Source organism: Chaetodon trifascialis, chromosome 11 (assembly GCF_039877785.1).
Source record: "Chaetodon trifascialis isolate fChaTrf1 chromosome 11, fChaTrf1.hap1, whole genome shotgun sequence".
Lineage (NCBI taxonomy): Eukaryota > Metazoa > Chordata > Actinopteri > Chaetodontiformes > Chaetodontidae > Chaetodon > Chaetodon trifascialis.
Window position 1 is genome coordinate 5,135,075 of NC_092066.1, and position 19,304 is coordinate 5,154,378.

At 45.1% G+C, this 19,304-nt stretch overlaps 2 protein-coding genes across 3 annotated transcripts; both read right to left on the minus strand.

The window, feature by feature from the left end:
* Positions 1–138: 138 nt before the first annotated feature.
* Positions 139–4,090, minus strand: fcer1gl (Fc receptor, IgE, high affinity I, gamma polypeptide like). Its single transcript, XM_070973781.1, has 5 exons — positions 3,892–4,090; positions 3,638–3,729; positions 3,195–3,233; positions 2,695–2,724; positions 139–2,489 (listed from the first exon to the last, which is right to left on the minus strand). Exons 1-5 carry the CDS (start codon positions 3,944–3,946, stop codon positions 2,424–2,426), a joined length of 282 nt encoding a protein of 93 aa, XP_070829882.1. The 5' UTR covers positions 3,947–4,090; the 3' UTR covers positions 139–2,423.
* Positions 4,091–4,289: 199 nt separating this feature from the next.
* Positions 4,290–18,057, minus strand: LOC139338601 (vang-like protein 2). Of its 2 annotated transcripts, none has more exons than XM_070973771.1 (8): positions 17,906–18,057; positions 9,388–9,741; positions 9,083–9,206; positions 8,240–8,847; positions 7,835–7,968; positions 7,565–7,700; positions 7,097–7,340; positions 4,290–6,960 (listed from the first exon to the last, which is right to left on the minus strand). In XM_070973771.1, the coding sequence occupies exons 2-8, from the start codon at positions 9,456–9,458 to the stop codon at positions 6,700–6,702; spliced, it is 1,578 nt and encodes a 525-aa protein (XP_070829872.1). In that variant the 5' UTR covers positions 9,459–9,741; positions 17,906–18,057; the 3' UTR covers positions 4,290–6,699. The 2 variants fall into 2 exon arrangements, with proteins under 2 accessions (XP_070829872.1, XP_070829871.1); XM_070973770.1 differs by lacking the exon at positions 17,906–18,057 and adding an exon at positions 17,303–17,905.
* Positions 18,058–19,304: the final 1,247 nt, after the last annotated feature.

A 19,304-nucleotide genomic window follows, 5' to 3' on the forward strand; every position in this document is an offset into this window, starting at 1 on the left:
AGGATCCGCCCACCGCGCCGCCTGAATACGCCCTCTTCATGCTGCGTTCAGGTGAAGTTAAAAAAATCTGAGTTTGAGTGCTTCGACGTCAACGGAAAGTAAAGCGACAAGAACAAACATCCTGCTGCATAACAAGTTGAGTTTAGAGATTTGTTTATTCAATCAAATGATAGCAGTTGATCAGGAGGAAGAAAAACAGAAAAAGAAGAAGAAAACAAATACTTTGATTAAAACGTGGTAAAAATCACACGGTTTCACAAATCACTTTGAGACAAGAAAGTCCTGCAGAGGCTTCAGCAGAAAGGTTGCTTCACACAGTTTGAAAGATCAGTGCATAAAATCAGGTTTTAAGACTGACAGCATATAAACATTAGGATGTTAATTTTCTATTTCTCTCTGATGGGCTACGCAACTTCCTTCAACCCATGCTGGAAATATAATAATTATGAAAATGAGAGCACATGAATGCCCCAACTCAGGAGGAGGAGGAGGAGGAGGCCCTGATAAAAAGGTTTTGTGGTTTTGTTTTTGAATTAAGTCAAGTTTGATTTATAAGGCATGTTTCATACACAGAGGTACTGAAGATTCAAGGTGCTGCACAGAGAAGTTAATATAACCAACTGAAAAGCAGCAGAATAAAGGGAAAAGTCTATATTGCAGTACATTTAAAAAATAAGAAAAAGAATAAGAGATCAAAAGTAAATAAAATGATTTAAAATAATGATAAAACAATAATAATAAGGCCTTGGGTTTTAGTTAAAAGTGCTTGAGAGTAATAAGATTTTCAGTATGGTTTTAAAAACTGCCCGTCAGGCAGTTTTTTCTAATGCTGTGAATAAACGTAATGAATATAAAGCAGCTTCCCCTTGTTAATACTTTGCCCTGGTTATAAGCTATCTAAACAATATAAAACAGGCTTCCCTTCAACATCCATCTCTCCAAAAAGGTGCGTGTTAAGCGGTTTTACCGTTTCTACACGCATTTAGTTGGTGAAAAGTGAAATTCCCCGGATGCAGTGAACGTAGCATGATTTCGTGCGAAATTCCGAATTAGTCCGTTTTTCCAAAACAACCTCTGACTGGAAGATGCTCCCGTCAGCTGTTTGTCTGATGACACACACACACACACACACACACACACACACACACACACACACACACACACACACACACACACACACACACACACAGCATGTTTAACGTACGTATGTTCAGGTTCATAAAGACTCACTTCACCATTGTGCACATGCAGCTGTGAGCCCAGAACAGGGTGTTGCAACAAGCAGCTGGATGAGCGAGTTTCTTTGTCAAGAGCCTCAGGGGGGAAACAGCACACGGAGAGAGCCCAGGTTGTGATGAGTCTGTTTTGAATACATTTCCAGTTATGTTTCTATGTAAATAAGTCAATCGGCTGCCACACAGGTAGAATGAAACAGGCTTTAACACAGTGAACATGAGTGACAGCTCTCTGCTGCTGCAGCTAGTTTATTTTTCCCTCCTGCAAATGAGCATTTTTCAGAATCTAATGTAATTTGGGGGTTAGATTTCTCCTGAAACTGAGATATTATCATGCAATGTTACTGTTTTCTGCCAAAAAATAAAAAAATAAACTGCTGAGTGATAAATTCCAGGAATCAATGTTTCAAAAAATAGACATAAAAGCAGCTCAACGCTACAAGGTTTCAAGTAAAAACTGAATCAAATTAAATCAGATTTCTTACATTCTTTGAAGAGTATTTGCAATTTTGTTTTTGTTTTTTTTTCCCAAAGTTTGGCTCTGATGCTCATGAGCAGCTTAAAACCTCTGAAGCCACCACATGATTTGGGCTAATCAAATCAGGTTTATTGATAGAGATCAGCCAATTAATCAATAAGTTGATGGACAAATTGAATGTCTCTGTTTTGTTTTGTTTTGTTTTGTTTTGTTTTGTTTTGTTTTGTTTTGTTTTGTTTTGTTTTGTTTTTTTCATTGCAAACACTTTGTTTTGGATATATCTGATGTATCTGAAGACGTCACTTTGGACTTGAAGAGATTTTTTTTTTACATTTTACACACAAAAAGATTAATTAAAAACAATCAGCAGACCAGCTGTTAATTAATAAAAAAAATATCCTGAGCTGAACGTCTACATGTTGACATATTTCGTGTCAGAAAGGGAGCGCACGAACTGAAATAAAAGATAAATTTATACTTTTGTTTTCTTAGAAACCGGCTGAGGAACACAGAGCGACATGCAGTGAAAACACAGATCATTAAATTAATTTAATTCTCAAGCATGCATGACACAAAGTTTAGAAATAAAAGATACATTTTTACATATTAATGAAAGGGGTAGAAAAGTGCCACATGTTAAAACAACCTAATATACAGTAAAACCCTTGAAGGGCCTCAACGCTGTTCCTGTGCTCAGCATCCTCCTCCCATCACATAATGGGCTTTTTATCGATTTTGATGGTCTCGTAGGTATCACTGGTTTGACAAGTCAGACCCTGCAGGACACACACACGAACCCAGACAGGCAAAAGTGAAAAGTTGAAAGACTTTTTTCACAATGTGGTGAGTATTTCCTGCACTCAGTCTGAGTTTGCTTTTCTCTCTCTCTGACAGTCGAGGGGTGAATTAAAAAACGCCACCCACTTTTCCATCATGGGCCTTTTTAAATGTGTTTTTAAGCATTATTATGAGAAGTCTCACCGCATAGATGCCTCCCTCTGCGGGCTGCTTCTGTGGGACGGAAACATTGAAAGGAATTATCGAGTGTGTTTCAGTGACATCATTTCTTAATAAACACAACAGAGCACTGGATGCTTGATATTTAGAGTATCTAGTACCTCCTTCCTGTGCCTTTAAAGAGGCTTTTTATTCAGATCATTTTATCTATTCTTAGCTTTCAGGATTGATTCCATCTCACTTTGTGTGCACAGAACATGTGGGAGGAAGTTGGAAGTGACACATTTGTTGTGTGAAGAAACACCGGTGGAAACTGTGACTGCGTACAGAGTATAAATAATGTAGGTCGGTGGTCAGCTCAAGCTTACAGGAAATGATAGACTGAGGTAGACTTTTAAGCAGAACTACTGCTCTTGAGGGCAAAATACCACAAAATGACAACAGAGCTTAAAAAGGCACTTTTCCCTGCACATTTTCACCTGATGATAACACACATATGCATACATGTACAGCTTTGAGTTTACCTCAGGGTGGCTGGCAGGCGTTCTGTTGGCTGGACTCATCTGTGAAAAACCAATCAGAAAGCTCACATGATGGTTTATAGTGAGGTGTGAATTAGACTCCGATGTGTGAGTTTTAACAGGTGCAGGTGCAGAAATATCAAGGAGGATGTGAGGAGTTTGCTTCTAAAATTGGCAGAAGTTGAAAAAAGTTTCGCTGCTGCAATGGACATGAAAGTAGGGTAGGAGGAGTTTCCCAATCAGACAGACAGAAACACTTATTTTTTATATGCTGGAGGATCATTTTCATCACTATTTCAAATCCATAGTGGAGAACATTCGAGAGAATCTGTTAAAATATTCTAAGTAATCACATTTCTGTCAGTATCGTAGTGAAAACATCATCGTGACCATAAGGAACAGCTGCGCACGTCTACCATGGCGGCGTGTGTTGCTGCTGGTCTTACCCTCAGTCTGCAGTACAAGACAGTGAGGATGATGCCGTAAAGGATGAGAATCCCATCCAGGATGTAACATATGCTCATGTCTCCAATGGCCTCTGCACACAGAAAACACATCATCTTCATCACTCACCATCACCTCCAGCAGAAAGGCTAAGACGTCCCGACGCCATTTCATCCCCCCCGCTGTGTGACGGCTTAATTCTCAGTGCCACAAGTATCTTAAAGAGCTCAAAGAAATGACATTTGCTAATCCTCACCGACGCAGGTGGGACTGATGACCAGAAAGCCAGCGACGAGCGACACTCGCAGCATCTTACCGAGCGGAGCTGCTGATGAGATAAAAGGTCTGTTTTGCTGCTCCCTCGTCGATGAGATCTCTAAAAAAAAATCCTCTGAAGTGAGCTCTGTGAGAAGCAGCGATCAGGAAGTCCGGGGCTCTCTGTCCGTTTTTTTTTTGAAGCTGTGAAACCACACGCCTGCCACACGACCATCCTCCCTGCACCGAAGTTCCTCTAAAACGCTTGTGAAAACACTTGCGTTCGATGAGAACTTCATCTTTTAAAACAGAAAGCAGAAGCCGTCTGTGACTACGTCCCGAAACCAGAAATGCCAACAGACATCCTACAACCTAAAATAAGCGACAAAAGAGCACATGTAAGGAATAAATGGTTTAATAATGGAAAAATGCCTAACACACTATACAAGCTACAGTTACCAAAAGGAAGAAAATACAAGACAAATCTACATTTTTTTTACAAGCCACTTGTTTTCCAAAAGTAAAAACATTGAGAAAATTGCATCGTCATAACTTAGGCACCTTCAAAATGATAGAAAACAAATTATTATAAAAAACGTTTTGGAGCCCGACATAACTCTAGCATGCATCTTTGAAAAAACATTTCTGATCGCTCGGATGAAACGTCGCACACGTCGGACCTGGCATTTGGACAGTTTTTCAGAAATGTAAAGGGATTTTTAAAACTGTGTTTTCACTGGAGAGACAGACATACTGCAGGTAGATACGACAGAGGGGCTCAGGTCTCCACATCAGGCCAGTTTCAGGGTTACAGTAAGTTTCTGAGGACCTGGAGAAGATGGAGGCCAGGCGTGCCCCGTCGCTGGTCCTCCACCTGTGGAGGGTAAGGCTGTGGGATGGAGGCAGTGAGTTCACGGCGCTTGGCTCAGCCCGTGGCACAAGGCGAGGCGGTGAGACGCTACGGCTGCAGAGAGGAGTTACAATCACACGTCCGGTTTTTGTTGAAATGCATAAAAACACTAAAAAACCAGAGAAGTCAGCTCGTAGTTTGACTACAGCTGCCCGTTCAGGGCTGATGTGTCCACTGTTAAAAAGCCTTAAATAGACCACGACCTTGTTTACACCTGGAGTTAACATGTGATCCGGAGCTGGATAATGGCATCTGAGCATCTTTGCATTCACGGCTTCTTCTGCTTGACTCAAATCTGCATTGTGATTGGACAGAAACGTGCTCTGGGAATGTCAGCAGACGAACGTTTTCAAGTCCGTAAGTTGTGGATTTAAGTTTGATTTAAGTCAACAACTCAATCCTCAACAAACCTGATATGTTGTTTTGTTATAAATACATGATATTAGACTGTGGTCCATGAACCTCAGCTGTCTCAGTAGATTGAGTTGCTCGGTTGTCATGGAGGTAGATGCTTGGTCATATATGAGGTGGAGATTGTAGCCCTCGTCTCTGTTCAAAGATGGCCTCCTCCTCCGACAACTAAACCATCGCAAGGACAGCTGAGCAGCTCTGTCCACTGAGGAAGACCCCGACATGCCAATGTAAGCTTCAGAAACAAGTCTGCAGGCACATGAGGCTGACATCCAATCACAACCCAGACCTCCATCGATCTGGTTCTGACTGCACAGGCTGCATTGAAACGATAAGTCGAGCAATATTCTGTATGTTTGTTATTCTCAGTAAATCCCATGAAAAGACTAAAACAATGGATGGATGGATCCTATTAAAAGGTACTTTCTGTGTATCTAAAGCCTGATTTAAAACTACTTATTTTTAAATTACTCCCACGTTCACTTCCTGCTGCTGTGAATAGTCAGCATGCATTAGTCAGCGGCTTAAAATAGTACCCAGAAAAAGCCTAATCTACTCCTGTTATGGTGATGTTTGCTAAAAACTACACTACCCAGCTGCTTCAGGAACATATTAAGCACTTTTTGTGAAATATGTGTGTTAGGATTGAATGTATTCACAGACGCATTGTTGGTTTTCTGGTCTTTTCATGGGATTTGTTCGTTAACATCCTTTTCCAGATAATATGTAGATGTACAGACTGCATGTTAACAACAGGCGTAAATGAGGTCTTTGTTTAGTCTCTTAGCCAAAACCGTAAAATAATAGTAAAAAATGCCAGTGTAGAATAAAACAAAAGCTGCATATTTAGACAATCGTGGAGTAGCAACAGCTTGGGAATGTACTTCCATTTTTCTTTACAGTCAGATAAAAAGACAGTTTGACCTCCAGGCCGCAGAAAAGCCACGTGTTAATTCAATGCACATAATGCTACATTCTGTAAGTAAAAAAAAAAAAAAAAAGTCACACCCTTTAGTATAAAAACAGTCCTCGTCACTGACAGGGAACCAAAAGGCAGTGGTACACCAGCGCCGCAGTCAGAGCTGAGCTCCGGTTGGTCGGCTTTTAAGACACGAGAAAGAGGAAGGGACGAATCTGATGTAATCCCCCTTCTCTGTGTTCATGTGTTGAGTCAGCACAGTAAAGTAGTCCAGTGGTTACGGCAACAGAGAGAGGCAAAAAGAGGAAAAAGTCCCTTTAGAAAAGTTTTTACACCGTGTTGAAAAAAGGTAACAACACAGAAAAAGAAGTCAAGGCATCGGTTTAACTCCAGGTTTGGACAATCGTTGAGCTGATCACAGTTTGATATCAGAGCATCTGTGATGATCAGAAAACAGGAGGGAGGATGCAGACCCTCCTCCCTTCGAAGGGTTTCTTCGTCACAGACGGGGGCAATGATTGGATGTCCCGTCATGGGAGTGATCTGGCGGCGGCGGTGGGCGCAGGCCTTCACACCGAGGTCTCCGACTGCAGCCTCATGACGAACTTGTGGCTCTTTGGGTCGATGAACTCCTCCCCGAGCCGCAGGAAGGGGAGCGGCGTCACCGTGACCACCAGGGAGAAGTCCAGGCGTCGCAGGGAGAAGACCAGACCCTGACGCAGGGCCGAGGTCACTGGCTCCTCGCTCACTAGAGTCCACTGGCGCCCCCTGCCGTTCTGCTGCTGGTACTGCATGGTGGGGCCTGGGGTGAGGTAACGCTCCAGGAAAGCCTGACAGGGAGGACGCAGCAGGTTAATTATCATGGAGACACCGGAAACAGGCTTTAACAGGACAGCATGTTTGTCGCTGTGTTGAAAATAAATGAATGAATGTGGAAAGGTTTTATGTGTGCAAGGTCAGCTTTACCTTCGGCGTCATGTTGTGCGTGATGCAGAACTGCAGGTGTGTGAGGATGCTCTCCATGCTGTGGAAGGCCTGCTGCCGGGTGGTCCTCAGGTATTTCTGCATGGCCCGCGCCATCGGGGCGAAGATGGCCTGCGCCGCCTCCCGGGGGTCCATCACCTCCCGCGGGTGTTTGGGTGACGAGGCGACCTCATCTTCATGGAGACGCTTGATGTGTGTGAAGGCCTCCTCCACCGCCACAACCAGCCTGGAGGGACGAGAACAGGCATCGTGTTGACTTTCTCAGCTTTGATGTTTCTCAACAGAACACAGAAGGACGGAGTTCCTCTTTGTGAACACATGACTGGATAAAGGATGTGACTACATGGGCTCAGGGACACTTTGCAAAAGTGATGCTGATTTTATTTACGTTTCACACAGCATCTCTGCTTTTTTGGAGTTGAGTTTGAAGGAAAGGGATATCTATCCGACCTGGCCTTGCGTTTGCGGACCCTGCGGTCCATCTCGGCCTCCTCGTAGTAGAACTCGTTGTGGGAGTTGTCTCTCCTCCGGGCGGCGGCTGCGATCATGGCCCGGGACTGACCTGTGGAGTTGTTGGTGGTGTTTTCTAAAGGCAACACATGCAGAAGGAGGAATTAGCCGACTGCATTTCATCTGGTCCTGATGTAGACCAACAAATGACAACTGCTAACAAAGATGGATGAAAAACAGGCGTCAGAGCCGTGATGAGGCTGTATTTACCGTCCAGAGAGTAAACCTTGAAGCCGGTCATCTTCTTGGACAGAATGGACTTGGGCAGGTTGAGCAGGGCGGGGTTGTAGACGGGGAAGTCGCTGTAATAACGGTCCAACACCCAGACAGCTGCCCGCTGGATACTGAAACACAGCGTGTCAATGATCAGTGCTGCGGCGCTGCACGAGGACAGGCTGCGGCCATCACAGGAGAAGAACAGCGAACAGTACTACAGTGCAAAAATACTGAGCCCTGAACGCTGCAGGCTCGCTGTGTGTCTGCTGCTTTATGCCAATTTAAAGTTTGTTTGGAAAACACGCCACTAAGGCAAATAATCCCCTGACATGATGAGAGGCTTAAAGTGGGTTTTACGTTATTATCTGATCTAGCTTGAAGAGGGAACTTCGCACTAACCTCAGATGGCCCACATTGTAGAACTTGCTGGCCCCGTCCGTGCTCCGGACCACCTTTAGGCAAAAGGCCGGCTGCAGGTGCCGGACCTCGAGCAGCACCAGAGCCAGGTACTGTATGAAGAGCAGGGCGTCCACCAGCGAGGCGGCGTACTCCACGATCCCCCTGTAGTCCCTCTCCCTGGGCTCCAGCACCCGCACGCCGTAGAACAGCCAGTACGACGCTACGAACAGGAACACCAGCACCATCAGCAGGCAGCGAAAGACAAAGAAGCGTGGCAGTGTGGCGCGAGGAGGCCGGAGGAACAGCGCCCAGGAGGAGATGAGCAGGACCAGGAGCTTGAAGGCCAAGGAGACGTAGAGGCCTTCGCAGGGCGTGCCGCAGGGCTCGAGGGCCTCACGCCACAGGACCTGCGGGAGGATGAGGAAGGCTAAAGGCGTGACCAGAGCGAAGAAGCTCAGGCAGCCTCCCAGAGCAGGGCCGACGAAGCGCTTGCACTCCAGTGGAGTCGACTCCTCCAAATCTTTGGTGACGCGGGTCAGGTCCTCGTTGGAGATGCTGTGCTCTGACGTGCCGGTGATGACCGTGGTGGTTTCGCCCCAGTTATCATCCTGTCAGAGGAAGAGGAAGGTTCAGCAGTGTTTAGGGTTCATTTTCATCTATAAAACAGATTTTACCAAGAGAGCTGGAGTAGCATGTGGAAGCATGGACGAAGAGAAAAGAGACAGACGAGGACTGAAATGAAGCAACTGAAGCTTTTTTACATTCTTAAGATTCTTTAAAGGCATCAAACCCACATCCCAGAGGCCTCAGTGGAGGTCATTAAAACAGAAAGCAGTGACCGACCCTGTCGTCTCCGCGGGTCGACTCTGCGTCCAGCAGCGGCTCTCCGGGAGTCTGGATGGTGACTGATTTGTCTCCACGGCTGCTGCTGTCCCGGCTCTTGGAGCGGTGACGATCCCTTCGATCCCTGGAAGACAAACGACGCAGAGTTATCAGATGCGTGGCGGTTATTTCTCTCCTCTGCTCTGCAATGGACGTCTGATGCAGCGTGTTCAGGGTGTTTTGGAACGAACACATTCAGTCGCTGCTCCTAAAAGAGAAAGTCGAGGTTAAAACGATGTCATCTGTGCGGCCTGCGCTGCATCTACCTGTGCTTGCGGGAGCTCCTGGAGTGGGAGGACTTGTATGAGTAGCCCGAGTACTGCGACTCGTTGTCCATGTCTCGGGTCGGCGGTGAGCGGGCCTTACGAGCCCCGCCTCCTCCTCCTCCCCCCGTGCCGCGCTGCTCGCCCACTCCTCCCAGCTGGCTCTTGCGCTCGGAGATGGACTTGGTGGAGAGAGCGAGGGGCAGCTTGAGCAGGTCAACCTTACTCCTGAGGGAATCTATCTTGGAGGCGGATGAGGAGGGAGCAGGAGAAGGGAGGCGGGAGAACGGGGGAGGCTGCAGAGAGGAGAAGAGGGGCAGGAGAGTCGCAGCAGGGGAGAGCTGAGGTGGCTGTGATCTGAAAGAGACGAGCGAAGAGAGAGTGAGGGTTAAAACTCCGAAGGAGTTTGGTTATGGTGCACGCAGCTCGCTCAGTCACGCTAAACACAGTTTACTATTTATACACGTTAAAAGAACGGACGTCACTGAACACACACAGGAAGGTTCATGTGCATTTTCTCATTCTCAAGCCGTTCTTGATGAGCTTCCTGCCTCGGCTTTCGAGGGGCTATCACAGCAGCCATCAAGATGGAAGCACTTCAAACGCTCCCATGGGCCCTTTCTGAGCTTCCTTTTTATATCATGCACTGTGGGTTTGGTATAATCGACGAGATAAACATCATTCAAAAACACTGCCCTCAGATCAGGCATCCTCATTTAAGAGCTGAATGAGCAGTCGTTTAAACGGACGGAATAACACAACCCTCCGCTTACACATGAAAAGTCTGATTCAGAAGCAATAAAACACTCTCGCTCGCTCAGATGCACTGAGGGGTTTTGCTGCTCCAGCCTCACTAAAGCTGCTAATGTTAGCGTATGAAACATAAATTTCTACATTAGGTTGTTTGCTTGGTTATTTTGGTTGCTCTTCCAACATGATTTAAATATCTTCAGTCCAGTTTTCATTACTGATGTTTTGTCCAGCTAACTGCTCAAAATCCAACTATTTTACAATACAATTCCATAAAACTGAGAAATACAGCAAATCCTCCCTCTGGAAGAGCAGGAACAAACAAATGTTTGGCTTTCTCATGTAAAATGAAATCAATCTGCCAACTGTTTCGGCTCTTGCGTAAATGGAAAGTTTTGTGGCACCATAATGATCTAAACATTTTCTAAACAACCACAAAAATGACGAAGCTCAGGCGTGAAAACTGGCCAAACTGGAAGCATCAGCACAAACAACAGCCCCTCAAAGACCACGAGGACCCGTGTCGGGTTTCAGGAGGGCGTGTCAGTCGGATTGATTGCATCACTTAAGTGTAAAATGACCTTTTGAATTTCCTGTCAATCTACGCGGTCGTCTCATGAAGGCTCACTGAGCGCCGCTAACAGCTAACACACATTAACCCTAAAGCGAGCCTTTCATCTCAGCTCTGCCTCTTACATCACGTCTTCCAGGTCTGCGTCGAGGTTAATCATCACACCGCCGCATGCTCTCTCACCAGGAAGGCAGCTTTAGCCGCCGTTAGCTCGGACACAATGGCGGCCATATTGGATTACTGTGTTTTCACAAAACTTGTTTGCCCTCTCCCTCCCTCTCGCCGTCTCACATTCCCTCCCGCACTCCCCTCATCCCCCGGGAAACAGGGCCTCACTGCTGCCATGGCGATGAAAGAGGGTGTTCAGCTGGACGGGGATTGGAGGTTGACAGTTGCCGTGGAAACCTGACCTCACGCCGCCCTCTGCCACTCTGTTCTCCACGCCGGCGAGAAATCACCAAAATAAAAGCGCCGGCATGACGGATGTTGGGCTGTCACATGCTGGTTAATTGATAAAGGGCGGCTGCAGCTCGCCCGCTTTGATTGGCCCTCTGAGGGAGACGGAGGGGGTGCCATCGGGGTCCTGATTTGACTTAACGTGGTTTTTCTGCTCCATCGTGTTTTAAATCCACTTCCCTTCAAGCCAAACGCCGTGAGTTTGTCCTCATGTTCCTCTTGTCCTCCTTTGTTTTACAGCCTTTCATTTGGATTTTGTCTGGAGAGGAAGCGCCCTGATCGCGGCTCCCTGCAGCCATGTGAACACTCAACAACATGCCTTTTCCAAACCACAAAACTGAAATGACTAACAGCCTCTTCCTCGTGCATCATCACCAGCTTTTATCTGCAGTAATGGCAGAGGAACGAGCATCTTACGTGCAGAGTCATGCGGTGCTTTTAAGTGCAGAAACTGTCCTCTCTTCAGCAGAGAGGAATCTGCCCGCTGAGTGTCACGCAACACGAGCAAACAGTTGCATGACATGACACTAAAAAAGTGCTTTAAAGACAGTGAAGATCCCTGAGCTGTCCTCGGCTGCTTCGAAGCATCTTGAGAAAACAGTGGCTGCAGATTCACATGAGATTTAAGCAACAAGCCGCGTATTTTTAGACGGGCAATAAACAAATCTAAACAGTGTTTTTATCTGCTGGCTGTGGATGTTTGGCTGGAGCTTGTCCTCCGTCGGCCAAAATAACAATCTGAATTCATCACTGGCCTTACTGTTCAGCCCGCCACTTCATAAAAATAACAATTATAGTGATGCTGTCCGCATTTCAAAGCAATTACGCTGCAAGAGGAGTCATTCTGAAATGAAGAGCAGCACTCACTGATCCTGTATACAGCAGCTGATTTACTGCTATACATCTCCGACTATCACACGTGAAATAAGGCAATCATAGACAACAGTAAGTGTCCTTTTGAGCTTCAGAGGCCCAAACATGTAGAAAGTTTAACTCATTAGCCATAGCAATCATAGCCAAAGCCCTGCAGGGCCCGTGTCTACCCACAGGCCTTAAAGACGAAAAAGGACCTCAGCTGGAAGCGTAAATCGCAGCCGGTGACCGCTGAAGGTGCAAACATGTTGGGCAGAGCAAACACTGTGGTGATAAGCAAAGTTTGCCGTGAGGTCGGCACTCGAAGGAAAAGTCATTGAAGTCAAAAGAGATGTGGGGAAAAACTTAGCACAGCAGGAGGGCGGGCAGCAAAACCTTTGACGATGAGGATATAACAACTCGTCAATACTAACAATGACAATAACCATCAGCTGCAGCCACAGTTAAAAGTCACTGCAAAGTCATCCAGTTATCCTCAGTGATGCAGAGCAAAGGTCCAAACGTCGCTATTCTGACTCTGAGTGTGGCGTTCAGGGCTTCATTCACGTTTCCCACCATGACTTCTGACACTGGACGGACATGGGACATTAACTTCATGCTTTTAATGAAAAAATGAGCACATAAACTGACCTCAGGACTGAGCAGGATGAGCAACATTCAAATATCACACAGTAACAACTAAGATTCAGCATCGCTAGAGCTACCATGGATGAAGCAGCTTCAGCCGTTCAGCTTGAACATTTTTATGATATCATGTCAACGTGACATCACAGCGCCTACGTCCGACCACATAATGAGACACACATGGAGTGAAAAGCATATGAAGAGTGCTTTGGGTGGTCTTTTAAAGTCAAGCCAACATCAAAATCCGAAAGAAACAAAAGCTTGAACAGAGGAAAGAAGCGGGTTTGAGAAAGGAATGAGAGTATGAGCTAAAATCTAATAATCTAATCTAATAATGAACATCACAAACTGTCACATTTAACTTAATGCCAATAAATGTATTGTTTATGATAGATTTCTGTTGTAGTGTTGGCCTGCTAATGATATGTTTTAGTTCTGAATGGCCAGTTAAAGATCTGGGGGAGCTCTGGAGGAGCTTTGTCTGGGAAAACAACCCTGATGACGTCATGGTGATGTCATCAGGGTTACCTCAGCTTCAGCTCGGGGATTTCAGATAGCTAACAAGAAGTATCAGGTACAAACTGGAGAAATTGAGGTGAAAAGACGAGGTGGGACGGGTCTGACAGAAGACTGTTCAGATGCATTATGGGAAATGTAGGATCCAGTGTTTTTGGAGCTTGAGCTTCTGAGCCGGCTTCGATTTTGACCCTTCACTGGAAGAATATTTGGGAAAATACACTTATTGCCTTTCTTGCCGTGAGTTAGATGAAGATTGATACCGCTCTCCTGTCTCTGTGGTAAATATATAGCTGGAGCTAGCAGCCGATTAGCTTAGCTTTGCATAAAGACTGGAAACGGGGAAAACAGCTAGCCTGCCTCTGCCCAAAGGTAACGAGACAAACCTACCAGCAGCTCTAAGCCACTAATTTATACAGTAGATCTTGTTTATTTGATCCATATAAAAACCAAAGTATTAAAGCATCAACCTGTTGCTAACCGCTAAATAGCCAAGGACTAGTCCAGCATAAAACATCCCATAAAAAGATGAATTACTGCTTTATACTTCAGATTTTGTACAGAAACAAATGTGATATGTTAATTTAGAGGTGCTGCTGGTGGGATTTTGTTACCTTCTGACAGAGTCGGGCTAGTCTGTTTCTCCTGTTTCCAGTCTTTATGCTAAGCTAAGCTAACGGTGGCTGTAGCTTCATGTTTACTGCACAGACATGAGTGCCGTGTCGATTTTCCCATCTGACTCTCAGCAAGACAGCAAAGAAGCCTAAAATGTCAAACCATTGTTTACCTTGTGCATTCTGGCACCTGACATTTCTTTTCTTCAGCGGGATCTCTTACCTGAGCAGCACTGAGTAAAACCTTTACCACACAACCCTGAGACGAGCCGGTCTGCCTTCGACCCGTCTGTCTCTCCGTCAGCCTGTTAGTGAGAAGATGACACAACACTTGATCTACAGAGGTGTGGTCCAGGGTTGGGATGGATAAGGTTTCCTATTCATCCCAGTGTCCTATGGCCTACTTAATGAGCCTCACCAGGACTCTTCTCGCCGACTTCAGCCAGCGAAGTTGAATTAATGTGCAGAGTCTGAGCTCCAGCCCGTTCTGGAAAAGCACAACCTGCCATTGTTTAAGGCTTTTGATCGGCTTCTTCCATGAACACACGGCTTCATTTCTTTTCATCCCGCTCAGTTTCTGTTCCTGGACAGCCACTGTTAACCCAACAGAGGTGTGCTTCTTCAGGATTTTCTTGATACTTACTATACTAACAGGCCAGTTCAGGAGTCCGCGTAGGTGTGTGGTCTGACATTAAACACGATGTTGATGATGGGCTGAAGCCGTTTAATATCATTAACCGATAGCAGACACAAGCTACGCTGCTTGTTAAGCTGATGCTTCCGTATCATAAGATCCCTCCTGGAAAGGCTGCACAGCCAGCATCTGAGCCATTCTGAGGTCAACAGTCCAAAGTACTCCATCACAACCCCACCCACCTAAGAAATCTTTGACTAGCCACCAACCAAACTCTGCTCAGGGTTTTAGAAAAACAAAATAATTAAAAGAATCTAATTTAACACTTCAATGTTTCTCTGCACACATTATGATCTGAGGCAAGTCCTTATGGATCTAAAAGTATAGATTATACTTAAAGTAGGGCCTGGTTGAGTACTGCAGTACATTTTTTTGATGCAAAAACAAAAACAAGGTCTTGAAAACTGGCACTGGATCAGCATGTTAGGCTTGTTTACATATTGACTGATCAGATATTTCCTGATTTATGCTAATTTGGCTAATTTTAATGTTCTTATTTGATGCATTTTGGAAGTTTGGTTTCTTTTTTAAATGAAAATGTTCATATTTTCCAAAAATAGACATAAAAACATGTATTGTTTTGGTACTAAAACTAGGTCATGCACTGGCACCAGTGCTGGACCATTTCAAACGATAGACCGAGCCCTAATCATCATTAGCTTTTGAAATGAATAATTACACATATTAAAGCTAATGGTATATCTGTTTTTCTTTTTTCATAAATCCACTTATTTGGTGTTTTTAATGCCTGTATTTCTAATCTAATGTCTCCTAAGCATTATGTAAAGCACTATGAATTGCTTTTGTGCAAGAAATGTGCCACATAAACAAAGTCAAGCTCTACTGTTCAATAAAGTGATCAAACCATCAATGATGACCGATTAAAGCAACAAAAATGAACCTGGAACTTTGCTGTATACAAGCAGCTCGAGCCACATTACGTTTAACACAAGCAGATGTAGGATTTTACAGCCTCTCTTTTCCCAAAGGCAAAAAGAAATCAAGCTGTCATCAAACATTCAGGCTGCTGGCGCTGAGACAGCAGCTGTCAGGGTGGAGAAGCAATCTGGGCCATCTCTGAAATGACCTGCTCCACTCAACAGCCATTTGAGGCCTGATATACCAACTGTGAAAATAAGCATGCACACACCCAGGGTGCTGCAGGGGAAGAGGATCAGCACTGTACCAGGGCCACACACACACACACACACACACAAGTGCGTGCACACACACACACACACACAAACACACAAGGCTGACCACCACCCACTGCTGCCTGCGACGACATCAGTAAAACCAGCGAAAAACAAGACAACTGCTACTGTCAACCTTTGTGCACATATGGGCAGCAAACTGGAGCAGGTGTGTGCGTGTGTGTGCGTGTGTGTGTGTGTGTGTGTGTACAAATCTAGCAGGATATGGTTGAATAAACAGGCCTGTCCTCTGCTCGGCGCCGTGATTCAAAGAGACCCCTGCATACAATCTGTCTACGCATCCAAACAAAGTATTAAGGAGACAGGAAGTGGCTCAGTGAGCTGAGATCGGATGGATGTGGTTCAGATGCAGGACTCCGGTCCATTAGACAGTCTGGAGCGTGAGGGTTTCTTATAAAAATTAAATCACGTTTAAGGCTCCGTTCAGCAATATTAGCCTCATAGCGGTGTCCAGCCATGCAGCCAGTTCCACCGCAGTAGCACCATGAAGCTGAGAGCAATTCACCGTGTGGGTGAAAGCACTTAAAAATGACTCAACGACAAGGTGCCGTTCAAGGACCCGCGGCCGGCCCCTCTACATGATCTAACCTTTTCTTTGGGAACTATTTTCTACACATTACAAACACAGCAGCTCTCCTAAAGACAATCCTCACTCGTGTTTCACACTTTAATCCACAGACCGCTGCAACAGAGCTGAAACAACTCGTCAGTTAATCAGTTCAGACGCTGAAAGCTGTTTTCATCTCAATAACGTTTGTTGACCAGGACTTCATCGTCCTTTTAGTTATCAGTAAATTACACCAAACCAAACCAAAGAGGTGACAGGCAGGCAGGCAGGCAGATAGTCTGACTGGTGCTGAAAAGTCAATGGGTTGATTTGCAGATCAATCACGTTAATCGTTTTTTTATGGAATTTCCTGGCTCCAGCTTCTCAAGTGTGAAGATTTGATGCTTTAATTCGTTTTATGTCACTGACAACTGAAAAGATTTTGGTTTACGGCTTCTGATCGGACACTCTGAGTGGAACTTCTCACTATTTTCTGGCATTTCATGGACTTGATTAAACATACAATAAAGTCAGTTAGTCTAGGCCCAGCTGGACAGTATTAGAAATGTCCAAACTCAAAATCCACAGTGAACTGGCTCACCCTCTGTGGCATCACTGTGATGTTACAGTAAAAATCTTGTTACAGTCCATTTACACCAGCTTTCTGACATTTTATGGTATTTTTATTCCTGTTTCAACTCTTTAACGGTCCCACTGGAAGCTCTTCGTAGTTACTGCAGTACTTTCACTTTAATGAGTATTTAAAGCGTTATACAATTGCGAGTTTTTCCTCGCAAATAAAGCCAGAACTCGTTTTTTCTCCATTAAATAAAGACCAGCAGGTATTTGAAGCTATCAGTACACATGAGGAGATCAGGGCCTGTTGCTGCTGCAGCAACATCCCACTATTTCAGTTTGAATTTGAACGGCGCAACCACGGAAAAGCCACTCGGGCACATTTTAGCTCAATGGATGAGGCGACATGGATCAGGAGTCCGGCTGCATCCATAATTCAACAATATTCCACACGCACAAAGGGCTACCAAAAGGCGGACTTACTGTGAAGAACCAGGAGCATTTAGGCCGACTAGAAAGAGTTGTGCGACCTAGAAAATGAGAAAGGAGTGTGCTGTAGCAGGGCAGGACAATGGGAGACTCCCAGGCCCCACCGGTCGCGTCCTGATGCCAAATTAACCCGGGCGCTCGTTCCCTTTCTTCCCCCTTTCCTTCTCCAGACGGGACGCCCTCACAGTAAATGAATGGACGCACTCAAAACTCCCACCAGGGCGAGCGTTCACCACCTTCGGCCTACAACCAAACCGGGCGCGATCGCCGCCTCCATGCGCATCTCCCCGGATCATTCAGTCCTCTGGAAACGCTCGCGAACGCAACGCTCGTCCTCCCACGTTTAAACGCGCTCCGCAGAGCTACGTGGCCTCTGCGGGGACAACAATAGAGCCGACGAGGGTCCTAAACTTCCCTGCGGTTTCAAAAAAAGAAAAAGGCGACCATCGCGTCCTGTCGACTATTGTTTGGGGAAACCGGAGATCTCCGGCGCCCCAAATCCTCCCTCCGCTCCTCTCTGCGTTACGGCGGCGCACACGCACCCAAATCACCGCCGGCAGCGTTTCGACACATTTTCCACACAAATATGCTACTTACTTATTCCAGATTGTCCATTCAGGTATTTTCTCACTTTCCACTTTCTTTCCACTCAGCCGTAGAGCCGTGCGCCCCGCCTCCGCTCCACTTTGGCCCCTCCTCCGGTGGCCCCCGGGGGAGCAGGCCTGAGAGACATCAACCACCGCCGCGATGCGTCCGAGGACAGAGCCGGACGGTAGACGGTCACAGAGTGCACGGTTCCATGGATGGCCCATAAAAGAAGGAGTTTATGGAGCTGCCGAAACCATCACCACCACCACCGCCATCATCACCACCACCACCACCATCATCATCATCAGACTGTTGATGAATGCAGGCTGACCTCTGTGGAGCTGTGAGGAAACGTGTGTCCAGACCTGCTGCATTATAAGACATGTACATATGACATTTGTCCTGTAATACTGTTCTGGGAATCATAAAAGTACTTAATCAATGCAAAAAAGCTCTTATTTCATATTTTTCCTTAATAGAATTTGAGGTTTATATCCTGATTTTGTGTCAGATTATTTAAGGGATGGAAATATGCAACGCTGTTTTGCTCGAGTCTATCGCTTTTAACAGAGTATTTGTGAGAAAAGCTGGTTAGATCTTAGAAAATATTAATTCATTTAATTTAGTCATGACTTTCAGAGGTTCATCAAGATACATGGAAGACTTCTTGTTGACATGATCATGTTTTAATAACAGGCAAGAAGCAATTTTACAGCTCAAATAAAGATGAAAGTAACTGTAATTTTTAGAACATGTACAATGATTATCTTTACTTAACATTGGCTTTTTTTTTTCCTGTGTTGTAATCATTTTGTTTCATCTTCTGTCTCCTCTGTGTGTCTGTCAAATACTGCAGGAGCCAGTTTTGGATTTCTAAATAAAAAGGACTTCACTTGAATTAAGATTTGTTTCATCAGGCAGAGAACAAACCGGAGATTTCAGCAAATTCAAAGCTTGTGAAAAAGACAATTTTAGCTTAAAAAAATGAGTTTTTTTTCTAATATTTGCTTTTTTGTGAAACCCTGGATAGTTGTAGCTCTTTAGGCTTCTGAAAATTTCTCTGATTAACTGCTCACAACTCGTTCACATATTAATGGATGAAAACGTTGAGCAGCTCTACTTTAGAAAATGTGATTAAATCCATTTAGAAACTTATTTCCAGTTAATGAAGAGACATTCATGGATCCAGAGCAGGAGAACTGGACTTTCTGCTACAATCAGCTGACAATAACGTATGAACTCAAACTGTGGCACCCAACAACACAAAAATCCTAACATTTGGCCCTCAGTTTATCATCTGTTTCAGCAAACAAGCCTTCAGTAAAGCAGCACAGAAGTGATGCTTGAGTGTTGACTTTGATGAAAAGTCTATTTAATATTATTGTTCCTTGTGGAAACAGAGGCAGCT